The sequence below is a fragment of the Petromyzon marinus genome, chromosome 7 (genome assembly GCF_048934315.1).
Source record: "Petromyzon marinus isolate PM22_M1 ecotype Great Lakes invasive population chromosome 7, UKy_Petmar_22M1.pri1.0, whole genome shotgun sequence".
In the NCBI taxonomy this organism is placed as follows: Eukaryota; Metazoa; Chordata; class Hyperoartia; order Petromyzontiformes; family Petromyzontidae; genus Petromyzon; species Petromyzon marinus.
The window spans coordinates 17289007-17314949 of NC_133673.1; the positions used below are offsets into that span (position 1 = coordinate 17289007).

A 25943-nucleotide genomic window follows, 5' to 3' on the forward strand; every position below is an offset into this window, starting at 1 on the left:
CTCCGTGAGTCTGTCTCCGTGTGTTTGGTGCCACTGTGCGTTCAAGAGGCATAAGTGGAGAGTGGAGAGCTCGGCAGAGACGCAGCGGTAAGATCCGAGAGACATTGGCCAGGAAAATGGCTCGATGGTACCACCCACAGTGACAAATGCTAACAAGTATTCTATCGAAGCATTCAATATCTCGATCACAAATGTGTGATAGCAAGGTTGCCGTGGTAGCTCTTTATGACTGAAGGGTACCATCGTGTGATCGTGGGGAAAAAAGTGATGTGAAACACCTACCAGTGGTGGAGACTCACCCCTGCCACAGGAATGTGGAGTTTCCACCACGAGGCAATCATCAGCAAGAGATGAGCACGGCCTCAATACTTTCGAGCAGGAAACCAATTTGAATTTGTAAAAGTTACAAATAGAGCCAAATACGCTTTCACTGAATGCGCCTCATCGCCAATTTGGATGCTCGTGCAGTGCGCTGCCCAAGGTGGCGTGAACACCCCGAACTTAACACGCCGTGCAAACTTTCTGCTTCAATTTTATTTTCTATTTACTATCGCAACATCTTTGCACCTTCATTTACTGCGCGTTAGAGACCTTCAATTACAATAAAACATTAAAAAATATTAAACACAACCTGCAGTGCTGGAGAAAAAAATTGCAATGGCAGGTGCTTTATGTTTTGAATCCACCTCGGAGGTACAACTGCTCGCCACGCCGCTGTGTATTGCACATTGGGCCGCCTCACGAATACCCCCCCCCCCCCATCTGCATGCATAGCTATGCAACATGTGCTAAGCAATGAGAGATGGCGACACGCACGCACACACACATTGTGCTTGGGGCTCTAGTGCCACCGCCGCATATACCTAGGGAACAATGATGTGAATGTGCGCTTGTGTTTATGTCAAACAAAGCAATTCTACCGAGAATGCTCAACCCAGCCGCAGTGTTGGCTATGCAGCGTTGGCTACGCAGCGTTTCCAACGTGTCGACGTCCTCTTTGTGTGTATGCAGTGCAGCCCCTGAAGTAGCCTTGAATTAAACGCTCAGTTCACACTCTCCGTGTATTCTGTACATTCACATTACACACGCACGCGCCCCGGTGCACAAGCCCTCGCACGCCCTCATGAACTCGGTTTCCCCAGGGACTCTCTCCGTAAGCGACAGAGCTCGTGTCGCAGCGACTCCACCTCGGCCTTCGCTTCCGCCAACGCCAAGTTGGTGGCCGCGAGCCGCCGCTTCAGATCTTCCGCCTCGTCGTCTTCATCTCCGGCGGAATGGGCCCGACTCCCCACCGCCTCGCGAGTCTCATCTGGCCTCCCCTGCCCAGATTCCATCTCGCCATCGCGATCCGTCTTTCCGTTCCCCCTTCCTTCCTTCAATCGACGGGCGGCGGCATCTTGAGTGCCATCGTGGCCCCCCAGGCTCTGCTCTGAGGCTGTGCAGAGCAGGCAGGCGTGACTACTGCTGGGCCCCCCTCCTGGCCCCCCTGTAGCACATACACACACAGCAGTAGGGCACATGCAGTCGTCACGACAGTTAGGATGCAATTATTATTATTATTGTTTATCCAAGTCTCAAGTCTCTTTTTCAAGATGGTCCTATCAAGTTTTTTTTGCAGCAGGGGGCGATGTTGCTGCTGTGTGTGATCCCGACTGAGTAAATTGCAAGTAATCATTCAGCAGCAATAGGATGTTTGGCCAACACCAGTTACACTGTATGTCTTTTTTAAGCTACGGGAGGAATTCAGAAAACCCAGAGGTACTCCTACACAGAACAGGGGGAGAACGTACAAGCTCCACACTGAAAAGCACTTAATTTGGGAATCGAACCCAAGGCCTTCTTGCTTTGAGGCCTAAGTCAAGTCATTTGTAATGATGCACGTTAAAGCAGCTGTGATAACAGCAGTGCGAGTCCAATAATTGTTAATTTATGATCAAACCAATGTTGAGGTGGCGCTCATTTCCTGTATACAGCCTCACGTCAGTGGCAGAAGTTCCACATTCTTATGAAGGGTGCGAGTCTATCTATAGGATCACCATCGATCTCCCCATAATGCGGTATTCATTTTAACAACCCCTGCGTGATGATGGGCTGAGTAAACCCCCCCAATCAGGATTTGTACTCGCAAGCTTCAGATTGTGAACAGCTCGCCCGAGCGCTTAACCATCTGACCGGTTATTTGTATAACAAAGCGGTCAAAGTAACTGTGATTACGATAGTGGTGGCGGTGTACGGTGCGTGACAGTGAAGTCCGCCTGCACAGATGCTGGTACCCGAGATGCAGAAGACACCGTCGGGGCCGCGTTGGATGGACACGTGCGAGACGGCAACTTTCACGGGCAAGGGGCCTGGGGAGGCCACATTCATAGATGGGCTGTCATCCTGGAAACGACAACGAGGGGGATCTTCACTTGTTTTGGGAGCGTGGATATTTGACAAGGTCCTTGTCTCTTTATGTACAATTGCAATTATCACCGCAAATATAACTTTATGTTTCTGTGGTTTAATTTCAATGTTGCTTGAAAATTAAATTGTCTGAGCCAAATTATATTACTGGGAATATATTGTTAAATATTAAGTAGGTATCTGCACTGTGTTCGCGGTTGTTTAGGCTCTAATTTAATTTGGTTGATTTTGCACCGATTTCTATTTGCTTGATTGTTCTACTAGTATTCCTTGTCATTCTGGTCACTCTTGCAAATGAGACACTCCTGTTCTCTCAAGTTTCTACATAAGTAAACAAAATAATCTTGAAACGTAAACATCTCCTGTACTAATAGATGAATGCCCACTTGCAGGTTGGTGCTGCAGCAGTGAAGTGCGGTGAGGTCAATGGCTGCGGAGGCACTGGCTAGTGTCAGAGCCAGATTCACACAGATGGGGGCGTGGTCTCACGGAGGGGGGCGTGTCCTCACTGAGGGGGGCGTGTTAGACACGTCCCCCTCAGTGAGGCAGATGTGATAGCTGCCTCCCCTGGTGCTTTTTCATTGCAGTTTCATGACGAGACTAGCGAGCCTAAATATCTTTATTTACATACGTGAAATAAGTTACCTGGAGTATGGAAGGCGAGGACATGAAATGAAGGGGTCTACAAACATTACATTGGTGACATACTGAGATAGTAACAGGCACGTGCTTATTGTCCACGCTCCATCCAGTTACTAAGCGGTTGCGCAATCAGAGGGGAGGCTGAGCTCGTCGCTGCCTCACCTCTCGTCTCTTCCTGTATTTGCAGTGGAGCTCCGCAAGTTTGGCGATTTTGACTATAAAATGATTGGAATCGTACAGAAATGACATTTATAACACAGATCAGTGGAAAAATCTTTATATTTATTTTATTATTCTTTTTTTTACTTTTCGCAACAGCTATTTTCATTGGAGTTTGACAGGTGAGGCTTGCCTCCCCTGCTTCCCCTGACCGCACGTCCCTGTGCTGCAGTGCCTTGCACCTCACAGGGGGAGCTGTCATCAGGGGGTCCCCTAAGAACGAAAAGGAAACTCCAGCTGGACATTGGAATGATTGAGATGAGAGTTCCCATCTGGTTAAATAAAACAAGCTTAAAACTCAAACTTTAATGCCCAGTATCTCAAATGTCCAGCTGGAGTTTCCTTTTCTCTCTTAGGGGACCTCATAATGACAGCTGCCCCCTGTGAGCCACAAGGCATTTTATTTAATCAGGTAAAAACTGGAGGGATCAGGAGAGTGTCATTTGCAAGACTGACCTTAAATGACAAGAGCAATAACAAAACAACAAGCACAGCAGTGAAGGAAACGTAAATCAGCCAAACAGGAATTAGAGTAAAAACAATGTTGTTCTTTGTTATTCAAATTAAATAATTAGTGGTGTAATGTTTCAAAATAAAAAAAAATCTGGACCATGACTTCCGGCACACACAGCCTACTCTTTTTAGAATGTCACGGGATATATAACAAGCAGCGAACACGCTACCACTTGGCCATTTCACCGACAGAAATAATAATAACAATCATCATGCGCTGACCCTGATGGTGATGCTGCAGTCACAGATGCTCAGCACCAACGGCAGAACCTCGGTTGGGATGAGCTCATCCTCCATGAAGTAGCCCAAATTGGAGAGATAGGACGTGGACAGAGACGCAGACACGGCCCGCACATGGCACTGCAGGAGGTCTCGCACGGGGACGGGGAGGTTGCGGGGGCCGGTGGCCGGAGACATCGCGGAGAGCAAGAGGGCCTCGCTGTCGTCAGCGAGCCGGCTCTCCAGGCGCAGCGTGATCTGAGGGGGCTCCCCGGGTCCCCGCGTGCCTCCCGACGCGCTTCGTGCCCCCGAGCCTGAACGAACACCGCAGCAGCAGTCAATGAAAGCGTGCACGGTAACCAATGTCGTCCACAGTCGAGCCGGGCCATTCAATTGAGAAATCGATTTATCTACCAATTTTTCTGGTTAATTACTTGACTATCCCCAGCAGGCCACCTGGATTCGAACCCAGGATTCAGTGGTGCCGGCTCAGCGCTCCCGACATCTGAGCCGCCTGGCGACCTCGTTGAATGGAGTTTAATCATCCCAGGTCATGGCCACAGCTATAGGAGTGTGGAACAGGGCACTGGTTGCGCTGCAATTTATTACAGAATATCTAAAGCACACAACAAGCCTCCTTCACGAATCTGTCCATCCACAAAATTCATGTAACAGCCACCACCACACTCCCCGCCACACACACTCACTGGCACTGCGGGCGCTCAGGTACTGTTTGGCGCTGACGTTGCCCAGCTGTTCGCAGCGAACGCCGCGGAGCTGCAGAGCAACAGTAGAGCGGCCCTCCAGCGCGTCCACGCTGCACTCCAGCGCTTGCACGTGCAGCAACATCACCGAGGCCTGCGGTGCCAGGCACAGGGCATGCGGCGTGCCCGCGAGTGAGGGCGTGCACGACCGTGTGTTGGGCAGGGGCCGCTCCGTGCACGCAAACGTAGGTGTGTAAGGAGGCATGCAGGTATCTGTGGCGATTGCATTACATTGCGATTTAACATTTAGTTATTGTTGTGACGCGGGCCACTTTTGCAAACGAGATAGTCCTGGTCTCTTGGGTCTGTATGTAGAACTTCTTTTGCACCGTATGCACCCAATCGTGCTAATTGGAGGTGAGAAATCGGAGGTCCCACATGGTTAAACAAATCAAACTTGAATGTGTACCACATCAAAAATGTCAACAAGTTAGTAATTTCCTGCAACAAAGGGAATTATGTTATGCTCATCTGCCATTCACAGCCCTAAGCCAGTGGTGGTAACTCCACGTTGCCATGGCGGGGGCGTGTCTACCCATAGGACAATCATCGTTCACTTCCCCACGAATTGGTACTCGTGTTATCGTACCCACAGGACGAAAGGCCGAGTCAACCCCTAACCGGGATTCAAACTCGCAACCTTCCGTACGAGTCGCCACGAGGGTTGTAAAAGGAAGGGGCAGCTCGTTACCAGGTCCCTGATGGGGTCGCCTTCGTTCCACGAGGTGGAGCTGCTGGGCTCCGGGGACGGTCGCTCCAGGGCTCCATCGGCGCTCTCTGCTGGGCTCTGGGGGTGCCCCCCCCCATCGGTCAATCCGCCCAACGTTTTATCTGCAACCGCCGCATACAAGGAAATCTCTCTCAATGTTTGTGTCTTCTGAGTCGGCGTAGCCTGGAGAAAGGGTGAGAGGGGATGAAACACTGGGTGGCAGGGTGCCGGAGTGGTAACACTTGTGCCGCACAGCAAGACGGAGCCTTGGTTCAATTCCTGACTCGGGTACATTTGTGTGTGGAATGGGTACGTTCTTCCCTGCTCTGCATGGGTTTCCTATCGGTTCTGCGGTTTCCTCTGATAGCTAAAAAAAGACAATCTAACTGTTATTAGCCAAACATCCAAATTATGAAGAGCTACTTGCAAATTACTCAATTGGGATTTCACTTAGCAACACCGCCACCAACTGAAAAAAACTTGGCAGGACTCTCCTGCAGAGTTATGAGACTCAGTGAGGCTTTCTCGGGTAAATGAGCATGGCAGAGAGTTATAAATAGAATAAATAGAACACAAAGCGGAAGAGGAAGGAGTGTATGAGCCCAGGAGACAAGGACTCAGCCGAAGGCTACAGAGGAAAGCCTCCACCACCTCGTGCAGGCGTGTCCATGTGTAAGACGATGAAGTTGTCCGAGCCATCGCTGTCCACCGAGATGGAGTCCTCCTCCATGCCCTCGCCACACTCTCCGCTTAGCTTGCTCATGGACATGCTCGGCTCCATGTGTTGTCTGCCTGTGCTTTCTCTGTGCATACAAACAAAGATACCCCGTATAGCCCTTAACAGATTGCTGGGGCAATTCCTGTGAGCGAGCATCTGTGAAGGCTGGCACGGCACAAGAGGAGGTGGTGGGTGGCCAACACCACACCAGGCCGCCTTTATCTTCCTAGTCGCGATGTTTAACACATTGCACCAGGTGCTAATTCGAGGCTGAGTCGACCTAGGGGAGGCCCAGGACCAGTTCAGATAATTGTCACTGGTGTTGGCCGTGTGCGGGAACCGAACTCGAGTCGCCGAGATCATAGTAGTGTGCTCACCACTGCACCACCACTCTCTGCGCACACATGCCATGTACATCAGCACGTATGACAGCACAGCCTAAAAAAACTATTGGTTGTAAAAATTACCATTTAATCGCATACCATTTCAATTAAACTACTTTGATTCCAAGTAAGCATTTGCCAATTACATGCACTGACAGTGTCAGAGTTTATTTGACAAGGTAAGAAGTTGGGCCTACATGGGATACTTTACAAGGCCAACTGGGTCATGATGGCCATACAAGTAAAATGGAGACATAACACAAGGCAAATTATGTATTTCAAGTGACTGTTTAGATGTACGGTGCCATAAGGTAATGAGAGACGTACACCAGAACGAACAACATCACGAGAATAAAATACACACCAATATAAATTGACTGCAAGTAAAGTTTTGATTTAAAGCTTTCGTGACTTCAGGGATTTATATTCTTGGTTCTTTCGGTAAAGTCACGTAGAAGGGAAACAATAAAATAATAAAACAATAAAATTATCACGACGTTTCGACTGCAACACAAACAATCATCATCAGGTGTGAAAACCACAGCAAGAAAATTAGAAAAAAGTGGCCTTTTTTTAACATTAGCACCACGGAGAGCGATTTGGCAGTTATTCAGATGGCCGAGTCCATCTATGTTCAGAAAAAGGAGGGGGGAGACAAAAATAATGGATGCGGTCTGAAAGCCACCGTAAGCGTGAACAATCAATTAAGACCCGAAATGGTTTATCAAATCCTTCCAATGATTGCTAAGCCAGAGTCCATCTTCTCGGTTGAAATTGTCTCTGTGTTTGTATATGTGGATAGCCTCATGAACGAATTTCTCATGGTAGCCAGATGGCTTGCAAAGAAAATCTGTCTTGGAGAAGTCAATGTCATGTGAGCCTACTGAATTATAACAGTGATCTGCCACGGCCGAGGTGTTGGTCCTACTGTGTTTTAGGCCTGCTTTGGTATCGACAATCACGGGTATTGCCCTGTCCCCAGACGACCTGCTTGTCAGTTTTGATGTTGTTTCCTTATTCACCAAAGTTCCTGTACCTGACACCATCGCAATCATTGAAGACTTGGTTCATCAAGGACTAAACACTGAGGTACCCTCCTTGGTGAGACACTGCTTAACCAATACATACTTCACTTGGAATGGAACTTTCTACAAACAAACTGAGGGCACCCCAATGGGCTCCCCCCTATCTCTGGTTGTAGTCAACATTTTCATGGAAAAATTTGAGACTGACGCCATCCAGACTGCCACTCTGCGCCCAACCTCATGGAACACAAAGCAGACCTAAAACATGGTAGGACCAACATCTCGGCCGTGGCAGATCACTGTTATAATTCAGTAGGCTCACATGCCATTGACTTCTCCAAGACAGAGGTTATTTGCAAGCCATCTGGCTACCATGAAAGAGTCGTTCATGAGGCTATCCACATATACAAACACAGGGACAATTTCAACCGAGAAGATGGATTCTGGCTTAGCAATCATTGGAAGGATTTGATAAACCATTTTGGGTCTTAATTGATTGTTCACACTTACGGAGGCTTTCAGACCGCATCCATTATTTTCGTCTCCCCCCCTCCTCTTTTCCGAACATAGATGGACTCGTCCATCTGAATAACTGCCAAATCGCTCTCCGTGGTGCTAACGTTAAAAAAACCGCCACTTTTTTCAAAATTTCTTGCTGTGGTTTTCACACCTGATGATGATTGTTTGTGTTGCAGTCGAAACGTCGTGAGAATTTTATTGTTTTATATTTTTATTATTTTATTGTTTCCCTTCTACGTGACTTTACCGAAAGAACCAAGAATATGCAAGTCTTCAAAGGGGAGGTTAACGTATTAACAAAAACAAAACCACAAGGGAAACACTGACGGGTCTGTGGACTCGAGTTAATTATTACAGCAATGGTTGCATTCAAATAGATTCTGGGTCAGCGGATTGAAGGAATGCAAGGTCAATGGAGGTCGTCAAGATTTGAGTGTGTGTATGTGTGCAGGTGGCATGGATCCTGGCACAAGCACAGTGGTGATGTCTCAAGTGACGAATGGCAGCAGTTGTTGTTGTGCATGTGGCTGAGCAGGCAAAAGCAAACACAATTATATCATGAATCATAATTGTTCTTTGGGTTAGGCCACGTAATGATCCGATCAAATGTGTGCCATTAAGACTCTTCCACATGTACAAGCATCTAACTTTATTTCAGCTCATCGGTAAACTGAAGAACAATTCTCAAAAAAAACATTTTAACTAAGCGACACATCAGGACAAGATCCAGGAAGTCATTCCAGGGTTGTTAGGGTGACACGGATTGTGGCCAGATTATCATGCGGCCTAATCCAATAATCAATTATGAATCACAGGATTGTCTGCGAAAACCTACGCGTTCAGTGAACAATGATATCTTACCGGCTTGTGGAGAGGCCAATCTTCTGCATGGTGGAGTTCAGCGCCACCTTGGTGATGATGAAGGCGTCCTTGGTTTTGTCCTTGGTGATGGTTAAGGCATTCACAATGTCGGTCTGCAGGCGCTGAGAGGTGGCCAGCTCCTCCACACTCTGACTACACGACGGGCTGTTCCTGGCCAGATGTACGCTGGTGCTATTGTGGGCATGGAGAGGATCCGTCTCGCTCGACATACCCCCGTCAACCTCTTCGGGTGTCGGGGAGCACAAGAGGTCCGGCGCATCGCAGAACGTGCGGTCTCCTGCCCTCTCGCCACTGGCACCGGAACCGGCGTCGCTCTTTCCCCGGCTTCTGAAGCCACCGTTTCCCGGCGAGATATCGGACCCTGACAAGCTGGTGCTCTCAGAGGTGTGGCCCTTGCTGCTGGGCGCCGGCTCCGGGGCAGGCAACAGAAGCAGTGCCACCTCCGCGCTGGGCACCAACACAGCGAGACTCATGCTCCCGTGCTGTGGCGGCACCCCCGTCATGCTCAGGTGGTCTTCTCGCACCTGCTCCTGCAGACATAGCAAGGCCTGCTGAAGGCGCAGCAAGAATACGTACTGCAGATGGCTGATTTGGGCGCTGACGTGCGCCGGGCTGTACATCAACACGTGAAGATCCGCCTGTGGGAATGTGCCGGCACCCTCTTCCGTGCTCGGGCTGGATCCCCCCGACTCTGGAGAGCTCCCATCCTCCCCCGGGCGTCTTCGCGGTCGCTCCGTCGCGCCGCGCTCTCGGGCGGCGGCGGTGACCTGCCCTCCGGCGGACACGCCAGTGCTTTGCGGGGCGTCGCAAGAGTTCAGTAGGGGGCGGCAGAGCCACAGGGTGACGGGGAAAGAGTCGACGCACCCCAGCGGGCGTCCTCGCCCCTCGTAGTCCACCCAGAACTGCGACAGGTGCATGGCCCACACGTCGCCGGATGCGTGGGTCTTGAGCGCGTCGCGGGTTAGGTCTGCCGCCACGTCGTCCCGCTCGATGCGGTACAGCTTGGTGTCCATCCCTTCTGCATGGCGCCAAAACATGGGACTCACGCTGTGCATGCTTTCCGCCGATTTGGGAAAGCTAGTGAAGTCGCCGTGGTAAAAGTTCGACTCTTGGAATCGCGTGAGGATATGTTTGAGATCGGAGCGCTGGCAATTGAGGCCGTGGCGTACATTGGTAGTGACCATGTCGGAGATCTGAAGGGAGATTGCGTGCGGTCGCCCGGGCTGCTCTACAACCTTTTCCGCTGGAAGGACAACCTAAACGACGACACAGGAAAGAAGATGTATTACCCAGGAAAGCCTCACTGAGTCTCAAGACTCTCAGGAGGGTGCCGTCAAGTTTCCGCAGTAGCGAGCAATATTTCTGCTATGTCATCTTAACTAAGTAATTTGCAAGAAATGTTTCAGCATTGGGATGTTTGTGTGTGTTTTTTAGCTATGGGCGGAAACCGGAAACCCGAGGAAACCCATTCAGAACAGGAGGAGAAAATAAAAAAAAAACTCTACACAGAAAGGCGCTCGAGTCTGGAATCTAACCCAGCGCCCCGGCCCCTTCCTGCTACGAGGCACAAGCAAGCGCCACCGTGCCACCCTGCCACATAAGTGGCACCATCATTCGGGGTCGTGTTGGGATCACCTTGAGCATGAGGCCATCCACACGGATGTCGATGTGCTCCGGAGGGTGCACCTGCTCCGCACCCTGCAGGGCCTTGAAGTGCTCCAGGCTCTGGTTGACGTCCAGCATGAAGCGGTTCATCCACAGGATGCTGCGTGCGTCCATGGTGAACTGCAGGGCGTTCAGCTGCACATATAGGTTGGAACTGGGAACTGAAAACATTTGCATAGTCTTTAGTACAGAAAAAACACTGAGAAGTGTGCAAACAAAGCATGGCAAGCATGTTCTGCAGTGGCAGAACATGCTTGTCAACAAGGACACTCAATTGATTTTGATAACGTTGAAGTGTTGTGTAAAACGAATTATTACTGGCAAAGACTAATAAGAGAATCCATTGAAATTGAGAGAAATAGAAATAACTTTAATCGTTCTGATAGCTATAGGCTTAGTGCGGCTTGGAAGCGTATTATTAAATAATACATATTACAATTCCTTATAGGAGAAACACATATTAATTAACGGATTACTAATGTAGCATATAATCACAATAACACACATTACAGCTAATTACTAATCTACAACTCATTACTAATCATAACCATTGACTGATTACCAATTGATTATATAATTACAATACCCCTCTCCGCCTCAAATCACTGCACCTGAATGAGTTAAATGATGACGTCACCCTGCTGCTCTATTTAAGACCGGGAGCAAGTGAGGGCTTTACCATTCTGGCGAATTGCCCGATGATGCTGGATGTAATTGCCAGCGAAACGTCGTACTCAAATTTTAAATGTTGATTCACTCTTCAACACACCGGTGGGCTAAAGTAGTGAACTATTTGTCCTTTGTAAACGTGACACATTTTTTACTGTTTGGCCGTGTCGGGTGGTGGAGGGTTACGACACATTTATAAATAACGCGATCTAACCCAAAAACCTCAATTATGAATGATTATTACATTAGTTTGGAGAGGCCTTCATCCTGCAGTGGATTGACCATGGCCAATCATGAATGTTGTATACAATGTACAAGCACATACAAAAATGTACATGAACACAGCGCAATATTTCGTGTAAAGGTGTGTCCAGTTGTCTTCTTTACAGTGTATGAACAAGTTGCACAAACGCATCACTTTCTAACCGGTACACCACAGTGCCATGCAGAGCTGAGCGAGAGCTGAGCGAGAGTGACATGGTGGTGCACAGGCAAAGGCAGAAGCTTACTGGGAAACTGCCTCTCCTCCGGGAAGTAGTAGTCGGTAAATTCCATGTGGATGGCCGACATCTCGGGTGGCAGAAATAGCGCCTTTTTATTACAGGAGAGCAGCTTTTGAGGGGTGCCCTGTCTCATGTCAGCCGTGGATACCTGCAAATACGCACGTCGAGAAATATTGTTTGAAACAAAAACATTCATCAAATACCACAAGGGTGAGGGCTTATCTACACACACTCCACTGGCACCAATGCACACAACAGGCAGGGTCTTCAAATACAATTCTTTCCATGAAAGATGAGAAAAACCAGCGCAGCAGAATGTGCCAATTGGGAACGAATTGAAATAGCAGCACGCACAGGGGTGCTATTCACAAACAGCAGGAGGGCCCTACTCCCATTGTGCCTTGCGTGCACGTTATGTGACCACCACCTTGCAGGTACGGTGCTCTCAGCCGTGTCTCATCCACCAACTCAATGGAAATGAACGTCTGGCCCTATTATTGTTTAGGCCTGCTTGGATGGCCATACAGTCAACTTTTGAGATGATGGACTCGACGATAATATGTTCTAGACAAGGTTGAGACCATTGTACATAAAACGTGATGGTCGCAGGACACGCACGCATGATGGGATACGTGCCTTCCTGCTGTTTGTGAGCAGGACATGTTTACATGGTGTTAGATCTACACAGGGGGAGATTGCACGTGTGGACGCAGGGGTCCATGGTCAGGTGGGAACGTAGTGCACCCTGGCCAACGGTGTAAGCGTTGGTTGCACAGTAAGTACGCAACCATTCACTTGCATGGGGACTCGATGAATTGTCATGATTTCAAGTCACGATCTGATTAAGCAATTTACATTTTTTTGCCGAGTTTGTGTCGTCTCGTTTGTATTGTCTGGTGTTCTGCCTTCCTTATTCTACCGGAGCATGGGGAATACCTGATACACGTCGATATCCTCCACCCGCAGCACGAGGCAGCTTGACAGGAGCTTGGTGTTTGACGGCTGCGCTGCAGAAGCTGAAGCGCCCATGCCTCTGCTCACTCCCTCCACTTTGTGGTCATCTGTGCCATTGCACGGTCAATACCAACACAGAAACGCACTCATCAGCAAAGTGTCCGAAACCCACGTCTTGCTGTGGCGAGGATCCAACATAGACAACAAGTTGCATAGTTTACGTGCCAAGTTCGATAAGCCGAGTATCAGGATAAAGGTATCATCGTGGCCAAAGCGACTGATGCCACCACTGCTCGCTGCCAACCTTTTCTGCCCTCTGCCAGATCCTGCAGTTGTTGCGGTTACCACAAGTGAGCACATATTACGGCCCTGGGCATCAATAGCACAAGCGTTAGCACTGCGCCACTCTGTCGCCCAAAGTTTTGGGGACAATTCATCAAGGTAACCCTACAACCCCTGTTACATCACTGTGTATGTAGGGCGGTGTTTGGATTAGGGATCAGGGTAGCATTGTTGGGGTCTCACTTGAGATGGAGAAGTCTGACAGGGACCTGGTGGTGCAGAGTTTCGGGGGCACGGTGCCCATGTCTCCAGCTGCGACCTTTAGCTGTGCCACTTGACTCCTGAATTCCTCCAGCAGACCCGACGCCCACTTCATGCGCGCTTCTGTTGACTCGTTGTAGTGCTGCCAGTGTTCGCACGGTTGACCTGCAGGCCACATACCCGCGGTTATACCCGGTCCGGTTGCGACATCACTTTTCACGACACATTGATAAATATATTTTTATTTTATTCTGCTTGCTTAGGCAGAAAGGCTTCTTCGGGTCTCAAGGGTCTTTATCGGGAGGCTCCTGCTAAGTTTTCACAGGAGGGGGTGACAACTGATCTGTGTTTCCCAATCAAGTAATTTGCGGGTAACATGTAAAATATGTTAAAGTAGAACCATGAAGCCGGCACATAATTGCTTTGTCTTCTTCAACTAATGTCACAGGGTCTTTAACGTCCACTGAAGAATAAACGGCAATATATTTTACAGTTAATACACCCGCAGCATTAGCCAGGGCTGCCTACCAGAATCCAACCACAAACCTCTGCAACAAGCGGCAACTGCATTACCGCTGGACCATGACAGCACAGCGGTGACATGTGTATATATATTAATGTCATGATATATATACTATCGCAATATCCATATCCTATACTATTGTAAAAGCAGTTCTCATTTCCACTCATATATATTTTCTGTATGATCCAGTTAAGATAAATTGCTTAAGTTCAACTACAGTGCAATCAACAGAAGCCTGCCAAAAGTCTTATCATCATTGCACAATCCAGAATGCTCAATGCAAAGCTGTCACCTACACAATAATTAAATTACGACTACTACAATGACTTAAAAGAACAGCCAGTGTCAAATGCACCAGAAATATTTGTGCACAGCACTCATTTAATGGGTTACAAACGCTGAAGGTGCTGCCCTGCAATTGCTTTCTTATTCCACTGCTGGCAGGAGGGCCTGGAAAAGAGAGTAACAACTATTCATTTTTAACGTACATTTTTGTGTTTGTCATGTCATATTTGGGGATCATAAATCCTTGAAAATACTATAAAATTGGCGATAATCACAACACCCCGCTATTCGACAAAGCGGACGAGGTGATTATCGTGGCACCTTTCACCGTACGGCACGTCACAGTATTGTCGTGTCGCGGCAACCATAATACCCGCACCATACCGACTGCTGGAAACTTGTCGCTAGGCACACTCACCGGCCCTGTGGTAGGGGTAGTAGTCCAGGGTGAGGCGGTGGATCGTTAGCTGCATGGCCCCACCGGGAACCCGACGCTTGGTTGGCTCTTCACACACAGCAATGCACAGTACAACAACAATAATTATTATTACTACGCTTTTTCATCCAGAAAATCCCCACAGTCTCAAGAAAATTTTCAGGAGGGTCCTGCAAAGTTTTTGCAGGCGGGGAATGCTGGTGTTGTGTGTAATCCAAATTGAGTCATTTTTAGGTCACTTCAGAGTTTGGGTGTTTGGCCAACACCGGTTAACATTGTGTGTCTTAGCTTCGGGAGGAAACCATTTCTAAAATGGAGTCAGAGTCTCCAGCTCATCTCCTGTTTACAACCCTGAGCCAGTGGGGGAAATTCCACAATCCTTTTGAGGTTGCTAGCCTGTCCATGAGATAATTACCGTTGACTTCCACACAAAGTGGTACCCAACCAGGCTTTGAATTTGAGCATTCCGATTGGGAGCACCTTGTTCTACCGCTGAGCCACCTCGGCAAAATGATTTATTCATGCAAATAACATGGCAATTATACACTATTAAACAAAATAATGAAGTGTACATTTCAATTATTTCATATTCTAAAGTTAAAGCAGCCTTTATTATCAGTTCATGCACAAGTGGGATGGAAGGTAGCAGCACTGGACCTTGTGGGATGGCGACGGCGCTGGAAGCCCTTCATCCAGCAGTGGATAGACAATGTCCGACAATGATGAAAGTCACAGCCTTAATTACAAACTGTGCTGAATTGTGATAAAGTGTGTACTCCAGTGAAAGGCAAGTTAATGGGGAATCTTGCTCTTAGCATAGGTGCAGTGTGGGCGTGCACAGCACAGGGGCCGCACACGACGGCTGCCCCACCTTGGTTGACCGTACAGTTGTCGTCACACAGGTGCAGGTCAAGTCGCTTGATGACTGAGTGATACGACGGCTCTTTGACGTCGTGGCGCTCGAAGAAACAGCTGATCGCCTCCTTGTACCCTTTGGGGTCAGGCTGCTCCGACACCTGGGTGTTTGACTGACTGCCGGGCGACAGGTTTGCTGGCGTCTGTACGCACACGTGTTTACAAAGACAAAGATCCCACGTGTAGCTTTTAACAGGATTTTGGGGCAAGTGCTATTCGGGAGCACGGTCCTCGAGGGGGTTGGGTGGCCAGTACAACGCCCAGCTGCCTTTGACTCCCGATGCTTAGACACTGCACCAGGTACACATTTAAAGGCTGAGCAGAGATTACGCAGGCCCAGGAATGGCTGAGATAATTGTCATAGATGTCAGCCCTGGCCTGGAAATTACCAGAGGTTGCCAGGTTTCTTGCGAAGTGCACTTAGCACTGCACCACCACTTCGCCCACTAATTACTATACCATGTGTACACACAACACCGCAGGCACTCAATGCGACTGGATGCATAAAATAAACATCATCTATTATTTATACTTACATCTTGAGCCAGACAACACTTTAGGATGACGTGTTTTAAATTTTTTCATCTTAACTTCCGACCGCTTTAAGTGACGATAATATATTTTCACCTCACGTTGTATTACGCACCAGGTCCTTTGTGCATTCAGAAATATTTTCATACAGCATCTTTACTGAATTAAAGCATTTAAACATGTACTGTGTAGGTGTTCGCGGTTGTGCTGTGTATTGTTTGGCACAATGCCAGATGTTTTGGTCCACATGCTGGGAGCTTGTTCAGAAACTGAGATGAGAAGCTCCCAGTGCCTGGAGCGAAAGGTCAGACATCGTGCCAAACAACCCAGAAGTATAGCAGAGCGACATTTAAATGTATTCTTAAACCTTTGACTCGTTAAATGCATTCAGCGCTGCACATTACCTGAACACGATGAGAAGCGAGGCTCTTCTGCTGCTGCGTAGACTTCTCGATGCTTTCTGCGAGCGACTGAGCATACTTAACCACGGCCTTGAGCTGCGAGTCAGTGAGCACCCACAGCAGGTCATCCAGCAGTAGAGTCAGCTTGGAGGAGATCACATTGCAATCTGTCAACTGCAAAAAGACAGAGGAAAGCCACAGGCCATCCACAATGCAAGGAGAGAGGAAAGACACGAGGCATCCAAAGTGCAAAGAGAGAAGACACAGGTCATCTACAGGCTAACTGCATGGGCTGAGTGCACTCTACATGAGCTACTGTGGGCGTGCAAAGGCCACGGAGGGGATCAGCTGAGCGTTGCTTACGGTGCGCTTGAGCACGATGCGCAGGCGCGCTTGGTTGGTGATGAGTCGCAGCGGCGTGGCAGCAGCCTCTTGCTCCTCCGAGTGGATGGCGTCAACCTCGATCCGCAACGTCTGCCACTCGGCCTCCTTAAACGTCAGCACCTGCACGATCCGCAATGCACACCATTTACTCAAGCCATTCATTTCCAATACACGCCAATCCATTTTGGAGACCCTCCTAAATTAATGGGGAGATGGTATAGACAACATTACACGTTCATTCAAAGCCTCTAATCCAGTGGTTCTCAACCTTTTTCGTTTGGCAGCCCCCCAATCCAAACCACTGATCCCTGCCACCTCCACACACCCCCAGTCTCAAAAACACAATGAAGGTTACAATCCCACAATACCCAAATCACAGTTTCACACCTCTAGTCAACGTGTTCCTCATACATGTTTAAAACTTCTCCCGCATGGTGTTCATGCCGCAGCCTTCGCCTTCCCTAAATAGTTTTCGTGCTCCCCAAGATTTGCACGCTACACAGGTTGAGAATAGCGGCTCTAATGCCTCGAATGAATGTTATATATTAGTTATTCAACTCACTCCCCTGTGGGACACGGAACCACTGTTTGCACTGCTAGCTCTTGATAAGAGAGTAAGGGGGCCATTAGAAGTCACTGGGGCATCAAGAAATGCATTTTATGGCGAACATGAAGCTTTTTCATAATAAAGGTTTTTGGCTTAGATCACGTTATTTATAAATGTGTCGCAACCCTCCACCACCCGACACGGCCAATCAGTAAAAAAAGTGTCACGTTTTGGCATTTCAAGGTGTAAGTCTCACAGCCAGAAACAGACCATTCAGCAATGCCAGGACAACAGTTACTTGAGCGGTGGAGCTAAATTCGTGTAATTCCATCACCGCCTCCAGACCCGATATGGAGATGACCGCCACTCAACCATCACCGCAATTTGAAACAATGATAATCTGCAAGAACACTGCAATGTACATCCTCACCCACCATATATATAGTGGAGCTATCTTACAGCATAGGCATAAGCAAAATATTGAGGTGGTTGCAATTTTCTAAAGGGCCCTGAGTAATCTAACAGACAAAAATATTTTCCCGGCATTTTTTTTCTCAATTAATCACACTGGGCTAGAAGGCTCAAACGCGCATCACCTGTCCGCGGTTGGGGTCAAGAATGCGTGTGAAGCGCAGGTCACTGCCCTCCCAGTTGGGGTTCACACTGTAGACACGGAGCTGCGACAGCTGGAATGAGGCGTTGAAGGCCTGGGCTCGGACGTGGACCACGATGGAGCTCACTGACAGGGACATGCCCTCAACCACCTTCTCTGCAAACCCGTACTCACTGCAGATACGCATGCACACACCCCAGCAAACACTTTTACTAACCAACACCTACTGCGCAGCACATTCATCAGATACTCATGCCTGGCACATTGAATTAATTACCAGATGATTAATTGTACATTATAACCTCTCAAAGCCGGACAATCTATAATTCAGGATGAGCCGGAAAAGCTACTCAAATTTAACAAGTAAAACAAATAAAACTAATTGCACGGAAGGAAGAAGTGTTCTGCCATCCATCCGAGTGCATGAGAAAAGCTCTGTACTTAATCACGTGTAGTAAATTCAAGATGCGCTTATCAACAAGTGCCAGTAAGTGCAAGACACTATGCCCAATGATTGCGGGAGGCAGGGCGTCGTAGTGGTAACACTCGGGCCTCATGACAAGAAGGGTCTGGATCCAATTACCAACCTTAATGTATGAAGTTTGTATGCTTTCCCCCTGTTTTGCAACAGCTTCATAGCTCATCAGATTCCTCCAGGATAAATATTCAAATTCGGTTTACTGGTTTCTTCCCATTGCTAAAAACACACACAATGTAAATGGTATTGGCCAAATATCCCAATGCAGAAAATGTACTTACAAATTACTCAATTGTGATTAAACACAGTGGCAACATCACCCCCCTATTGTAAAGACTTGGTGGAACCCTCCTGGAAAAGGGTCTTCATAGTTCATAGTTCCATTTATTTGGTATAGCCCTGTGAGCCATTCGGCTCTTGAATCGGGTACAACCGCAACAAACAAAAAACATGAATAAGAAAACATCTTAAAGTGACTATGTGACTGTGCAAACAGAAAATCCAGGAAAAAAACATCAAAATATTCCTGAAATAGCACCGTACACCAACGCTGTGCGCAAAAATCCCAGTGAGATGCAAGACTCTGAGGCTTTCCTGGGTAAACAAGTAGAGTAATAATGCTCTAATAATAATCAAAAGCAGTCACACATGACAGGCTAGCCAGCACTATAACTCACCTTTGCCCTGAGATGGTGGCGATGGGCGAGGGTCCGTTTGGCCGCCTTGGCTCCTCGCAAGTCATCATCTCCACCTCGACTTTGTCGAGGAACTATAGGAAAACGAGCAGCATAGTTTTAATCTTCTGTAAACACAGCAGCGTGGTTTGGGCCACAGGGTGGTGGCGCAGTAGTAACACTTGCGTCTCACATTAAGAAGGTACCTGAATTCAATATTCGACTCGGGCACATTTCTATTTAGAGTTTGTATGCTGTCCCCCTGTTCTGCATGGGTTTTTTTTTATCCAGATTTCTCTTATTTCCTCCCATAAATAATAAACATATAATGTAACTGGTATTATCCAAACATCACAATGCTGAAAAAGTACCTGCAAATTACACAATTGGGATTGCATGCAGCAGCAACATCACACCCCTACTGCAAAAACTTGGCAGTAGGGAGAAGAGTCACCAACACGTAGACCTGGATCCAAGCCGGGGTCCTGTCCGTTGTAGCTACTCCCAGTGTGATTAGTGTAGGTAGCCTGGTGGTCCACCACCATAGTGTGTAGTTAGCCTGGTGGTCCACCACCATAGTGTGTAGTTAGCCTGGTGGTCCACCACCATAGTGTGTAGTTAGACTGGTGCTCCACCACCATAGTGTGTAGTTAGCCTGGTGGTCCACAACCATAGGGTGTAGTTAGCCTGGTGGTCCACAACCATAGGGTGTAGTTAGCCTGGTGGTCCACCAGCATAGGTTGTTATCTGGTGAAGGAGCAGTTACCCCTTTGTGTTTGTATCAATAAATGTGTTGCCTCCAAAGAGTACGTTTGCGACTTAGTTGAATTCACTAGTTGAATTCACTACACATCCATTACAAAGCGCAGTTCACAGATGATAAATAATTTACCAGAGAAATTGGATGCGTCTTCAGCTTTGTCCATTGGATCTGCAAAAAACAGGCACGGTCAGCACATGTTGCAGATCCGTGGGTATCAGTGCCTGTTGCATGTGTAGCGAGAGCGTCATCGATTCCTTAACGCGTAAAGTTAGTAAACGTACCCCAAAATGGTTACCAAATAGACAATCGAAGTTGCAAAAATGTCAATAAACAATTTACCAAGCATTAAACATAAACTAATGCAGGAATCGCACTTGAATATGCATCCCACTCTCGTCGCAAAAGTCATTAGATTTGACTCCGGTCACTTTCACAACATGTTGATTGTAAAATCAGAAAAGTGGAAACCAACAAAAACTTCAATAGTGTGTGAGGTTATGCTAGTGTGTGTGTGCTTGTGTGCATTGTGTACAACAATAGTGTAATAGCACACTGTGCTACGAACCCGACAATGAGTTTGAATCCTTCTCACGGCCATCATCAGTGGCGCATATCTTAACCGGTCCTGAACCTCCCCTTGGTCAACTCAGACTAAAATGAGTACCTTGTTCAGTGTGCAAATATCAGCATTGGGCAGATAAACACGGCAGGGCTTGCTGCTAACCATGCCACCCCCTCATTGGTGCACTGTGCCAGCCTACATAAGTGCTCACAAATAGCACTTGCCCCAACAGCCTGTGTAGGGAAGGCCACAATTTCCCAACTCTTTGATATGGTGGTCTAAACAACATGGTCACATTCAGTTATTTTGCACTGGTGGTCTGGAAGAGGCTGAGGTATTTTTTATCCAATGCAGACCTTTGTGTTGCTAGATCAAGCTTGCATAGACTACATGGGGGATCGTTGTCTCGTGTGTGCGTGTAAACTTTACCCGCACAGCGGCACGGTTGCAGAAGACGCGTGTGATTGCCAGCCACGTGGGCAGGTCCAGAACGTCCTGTATCACCGACTCATCGAGCTCCAGGTTGCTGAGGTGACCCTCACCCTTGAGCGTGCTCACATTGATCTTGTCTGGCGACAGGTTTTTGGCAAACCTTCCCAAATCCCACACGGACGTCAGGAACACACGGTCAGATAATTGATGACTGTATAGTGTCACTAGTCAAAGTTATTTCCTGCTCTTTAAGGCAGTGCTCATCTGTTCTTTAAAGCCCTAAGCCAGGGGTAGAAATTCTGCTATGCTATGGTGAAGGTGGTCAAGTCTATCTAGAGGACAAGAGCTGTTAACTAAGGTATGATGAATTTCCCAACGACTGTCACAATGCCTTCATTACATGAATGATGATACAATTCAAATATATTCATGACCATTCTAGAGCAATGGCCAATTTTATTTTTGCTTTACACGTGGCACATTTCTGGCACAAATTTGCCACTCAAAGCGCCAATGGTATTATCAGTAGTCATCAAGATGTAAGACTTTCACTTGGCACAACAAATCTGAAAATCCTCCCTTCTTAAATTAAAATATATTGGCACAAAATGCATTACAATTAACAGACGGGCGTTGCAGCCTTTGCTCTTATACACAAGGGGTGAGAGTCAGTGCTGAACACAATGGATAAAAGTAGATCACATCACTACTCACCCTGTTTAGCGTTTGTTAAACATTGACTGTTATTCTCTCCTTATAAACAATCCAGCTAGGTGGCTCAGCAGTACAGTAGTAGAGCCAACAGCTCGCAATCAGAAGGTTGCAAGTTCAAATCTTGTTTGGGTGTTGACTCAGCCCATCAACCTTCCAGGGTGAATAAAATACTTACCACTATGGATATTCAGCAGTAGTCGTATGGACAGATTCAACCCTACCATAGCAATGTCAAACTTACACTACTGGCTCAGAGCTGTAAAGAGATAATGTCCACCACCTCAATGCTCATTTGAGCAGGACATCACTTGGACTTTTAAACAAGGTCACACGACTGGATTAGAAGGAAGTGCGAGACTTGTGGGCCTGATGGAAATGCCAAAGTCTCAAACACAACTCCCATCGCTCGCACCCCATCATCTAACACCTGACCAATCCAGCAGCAGAAAACACGAGCAGGTGAGCAGGATTACTATGCCTCGTTTCAATAAGGGGTGAGCACCACTCACACTGTGATGGGCTGGCAGTAGCCATTTCCTGGTGGCCGTTAATGAGGAATTGCATCCAGGTTATTTATAGTCATGGCGCTCAGCTCCAAAGGGTAGTGGGACTTCAAGATGGAACTTGTAAGGGGGGCACTGTGAAGTGCAACCGCGTCGGTTTGCGGCGTATCGCCGTACCATGGCAAAGCCTGCACTATCAAACAAGAGACATCCAATGCAGCAGAGCCCTGCCCCCTCCAACTTAACCCTTGGTCAGACGTCAGTTTTACAGCACCACAATGGTATACAGTGGTACCAGGTCGCACCCTTTACGTAGCCGAGGTGACCACATTGTTGAAATACTGACATGGCAGTCACCACCAGTAACGCCTGAAGGTCCACGGCATAGACGCCAGAACTCCGCGGCACAGGTAGAGACTGAAGAGGCGTGCCGAAAGTAGCCCTGTATCCTAACAACTAAAACATCTTCAGCATTTCCCTTAGGCATAACACTGAGAAAAACATTGTTAAAGATATGAGTTTAATGGTACCAAATAAGCTTATGGAATAGAACGTCTTAAACTGGTTACCATGAACACAGGTTGTATTCTCGATTACATCTCAAAAACTGATATTAGCTCCCCCTCACATTCATTGTGAGGAATCAACGGCCAATATGGTGAATATTTGTCCAAAAACAAGTCTTGCTTTACATCTGGACATGTTCGGCCCCCCAAAAGCCACCCGCTCGTCATCGAGACACCCTGTGTGGACCAAAGTGGAACTCGTCGGTGGATTCAAGGTGGCGTAAGGAACGGTCCTCATCGCTGACCCCACCAATCACCTTCCTGGCTTCGATCTGCGGTGCCGGTCATGGGCCCTGCTCAGAGCCGACCTTAACACCTGAGGCCAACGTGACCACAAGCCGCTCTGTGGATGTGGTTGGCGACAGACTACGTCGCATATTGTTGACATTGCCCCCTGAGTAGACCGCTTGTGTTGCGATCGAAGCGTCGTGGTTTTTGTGTTTATTTCTTATTTTCTTTTTATTACTGAAAGAACCAAAATAAGTCTACATTATAGACTGCCAGTACGCTCACTCAGGTTCAGTTTAATAACCATTGCTACAGGCTACATTATAGACTGCCAGTACGGTCACTTTCATTATTTTATATATATTTTCTATCTACGTGACTTTACCGAAAGAACCAAACAATACAGTACGTGTATTTAAAAACTCATTCAATACTGTAACAGTAATGATAAATAGTATGCAGTTATAAAACAAATAATGCGGGGACTATATAACACGTAATATACTTCACTTTCATGATTTGAGTTAATATTTAGCAGTGGTTAAAATAACTAAATTCCGCACCGTCGTTTAGTGGTACAATAACACAAACGTGATTGTACTGCACCTCGGTCATACCGTGTAATTTTCCCCTTAATTTCTGTGGAACACTTTATATGAACCACTCTATTTGGCACATGTAAACCTCATTAAAAATACATGCTCATTTTCGACGGGGACCTGGTTACCTCATAGAAACCTGGTTATTTATGTCTGCACCGCCCATACACTTAATAGTTAATGGTACAAATACGGACAAGGCACCCTACGTGTACATAATGCAAGAGGGCTCTGGAGCGAGGCAGTATACTTACTACACGTGTATCCACACCTGCACAGGTGTCAAAACCTGGGTCCGTGTCTCACCTGTACACGAGCCTCTGGACAGTCTCAGGACCACACGCTCACACACGTACAGCAGCGCCCGTATCTCTAGGTATGAATCTCAGGACCACACACTTTCTCCGACTCAAATCTCGGGTCCATTGTCACACCTAGACCCGTGTCTCGGGAACAGTGTTTCGCGTTGACCCGAGTCTCGGACCAGTGTCTCACCTAGACCCGTGTCTCGGGAACAGTGTTTCGCGTGGACCCGAGTCTCGGGCCAGTGTCTCACCTAGACCCGTGTCTCGGGACCCGGTCTCACCTGGACAGATGTTTCAGAATCTGCTTCTTAATGAGCGCCGCCATTGTGCGCGGAGGAGTCGGTCTCACTGCGAGACGCGCCACGCGTCTCCTCTCAGGGCCATGCCCGTGCGGTTCGCGGCTCCAGCAGCAGCAGCTCGCTTCACCTCCCCCAAAACCATGAGCAGCAGCAGCGGCACAGAGGGAGCTACACCGCCACCCGCGGTCGTCTCGTGTGGCTGAGGCGGCGCGACCCCAACAGACACGCGCGACACCCACAATCCCCCTCCACCACTTCCGGGGCATCCGGTACACATCCCATTGGAGGGGCTAGGGGGAGCTCGGGGGAGGGGGTTTTGGGGGGGGATCCCCCAATTTGAGGGGGGAGGAGAGAGGGAGGTGGTGGAGGAAAAGGGGGAACCCACGGGGGAGGGAGAGCACCCCTCAGTCACGAAATACAATACGGGGGGCCAATTGTCACCCACAAACGGAGAGGTGTGCAGAGACGAGGGACAAAAATGCAGACACAGGGGTAAAAGGGAGACAGAGACATATAGGACATGGAGACACATGGATAGGAAGAACCCGAGATACACAATGAAACGATGAGACAGGAAAACAGAGCCAGACAGGGGGACATGCAGACAGTCACAGACAGGGTTACAGACAGACACATGGACAAAGACAGTGGGCCACACGAACAGAGACGCACACATGAGCAGACGTAAGGCACAGACAGGGATCCAGAGCCAGGCAGAGGGACATTAAGACCAGTACAGAGAGAGAGTAGGGATGCATAATTGCAGACCCCTTTGTCCACACATTTGACATTTTAGCATTGTCCAGAATTGACCAGTCACATCAGGGCCCACACATCTGGACATGAAGAGACAGACATGGCGACACAAGACACGGAAACGTAGACACGCAGCTCCCAATCAACTCCACCACTCCGTAACGTTGCATGTGCAAAGTTTTCATCGAAGAATGTCTAAAATTAAATATGCATCAAGAAACGTTACTCATTTACAATATCACAAGAATGAAAAGCCTCAGATGCCCCAACTGTGGTTTAGTGGTCCATGCAATAATTGCTGAAGCTCCAATTTTTTGCATAAAACAGATTAACCCAAAGCACAACTCGCAATCTCACGAATGAGAGTCAAATGCAGGTTAATCGCTGTAATTCTTCACATTTTACAGCCGTTTTAGGAAAGTTTAAATTTAGAATGTCATAGGTCTAAGCTGGTCCAAAAAATTATGTTGAGTGTTGACAGTGGTCTCCAGGTCAAAATAAGTTGGGAACTGGTCCATGACGGACGGCGACCAAATGAACATTTTCGCAGGTGGCAGACAATAGCCGCGCTGGGTGCACCTCCAATTAGCCATATGCCTCTCCCCCCTCAATGCAGAGCCCTTATTTAGTCCTGAATTGTATTCAAATCTGACAGATCAAGCAATGTGATGGCACGACGGACACAGGAAAAATTGTCTACTGGAGTTGAGTGGAGCTAGACAGGTTGACATGTTGGGACATCGTGGTGCATAGATCAAGATCTCACGGCCAAAGCCATTGGCGTCACCACTTTGTGAACTCTCTCCTTTTCACCAGATCCTGCAGCTGCTGCAGTCGATACGCGACCTCCAAGATCTGCCCTGACAGTATCCCACAATTTTGTATATAGGCAACGTTTCAATTCGGTCCTATTACAACTGCCAGTTCAGCAGCAGTGAGTTTCCAGCATCCTTCGTATGTCAGTCGGTAACCGACTGCCAGAAACTCCTCCTGGCCAGTTACATGGCACAGTGACATGGCCCAGCGCAAACACGTGCAGATTGCTGCCGGTTCGAATGCAGACCACCCCGGTAAAAAACGCATGTGTATTAACCAT

At 47.9% G+C, this 25943-nt stretch overlaps 1 protein-coding gene across 2 annotated transcripts; it reads right to left on the minus strand.

Annotated features, from left to right (window-relative positions):
• Nucleotides 1-516: 516 nt before the first annotated feature.
• Nucleotides 517-24365, minus strand: LOC116940069 (bridge-like lipid transfer protein family member 3B). Of its 2 annotated transcripts, XM_032949362.2 has the most exons (20): nucleotides 24074-24365; nucleotides 20875-21037; nucleotides 20013-20051; nucleotides 19124-19215; nucleotides 17952-18141; nucleotides 16788-16928; nucleotides 16428-16598; nucleotides 15449-15635; nucleotides 14560-14646; nucleotides 13316-13498; nucleotides 12773-12897; nucleotides 11843-11984; nucleotides 10635-10825; nucleotides 8979-10255; nucleotides 6124-6275; nucleotides 5455-5594; nucleotides 4707-4857; nucleotides 4003-4313; nucleotides 2274-2382; nucleotides 517-1486 (listed from the first exon to the last, which is right to left on the minus strand). In XM_032949362.2, exons 1-20 carry the CDS (start codon nucleotides 24355-24357, stop codon nucleotides 1122-1124), a joined length of 4500 nt encoding a protein of 1499 aa, XP_032805253.1. In that variant the 5' UTR covers nucleotides 24358-24365; the 3' UTR covers nucleotides 517-1121. The 2 variants fall into 2 exon arrangements, with proteins under 2 accessions (XP_032805253.1, XP_032805254.1); XM_032949363.2 differs by lacking the exons at nucleotides 20013-20051; nucleotides 20875-21037; nucleotides 24074-24365 and adding an exon at nucleotides 18556-18665 and having other exon boundaries at nucleotides 19124-19214.
• Between the last annotated feature and the right edge of the window lie 1578 nt (nucleotides 24366-25943).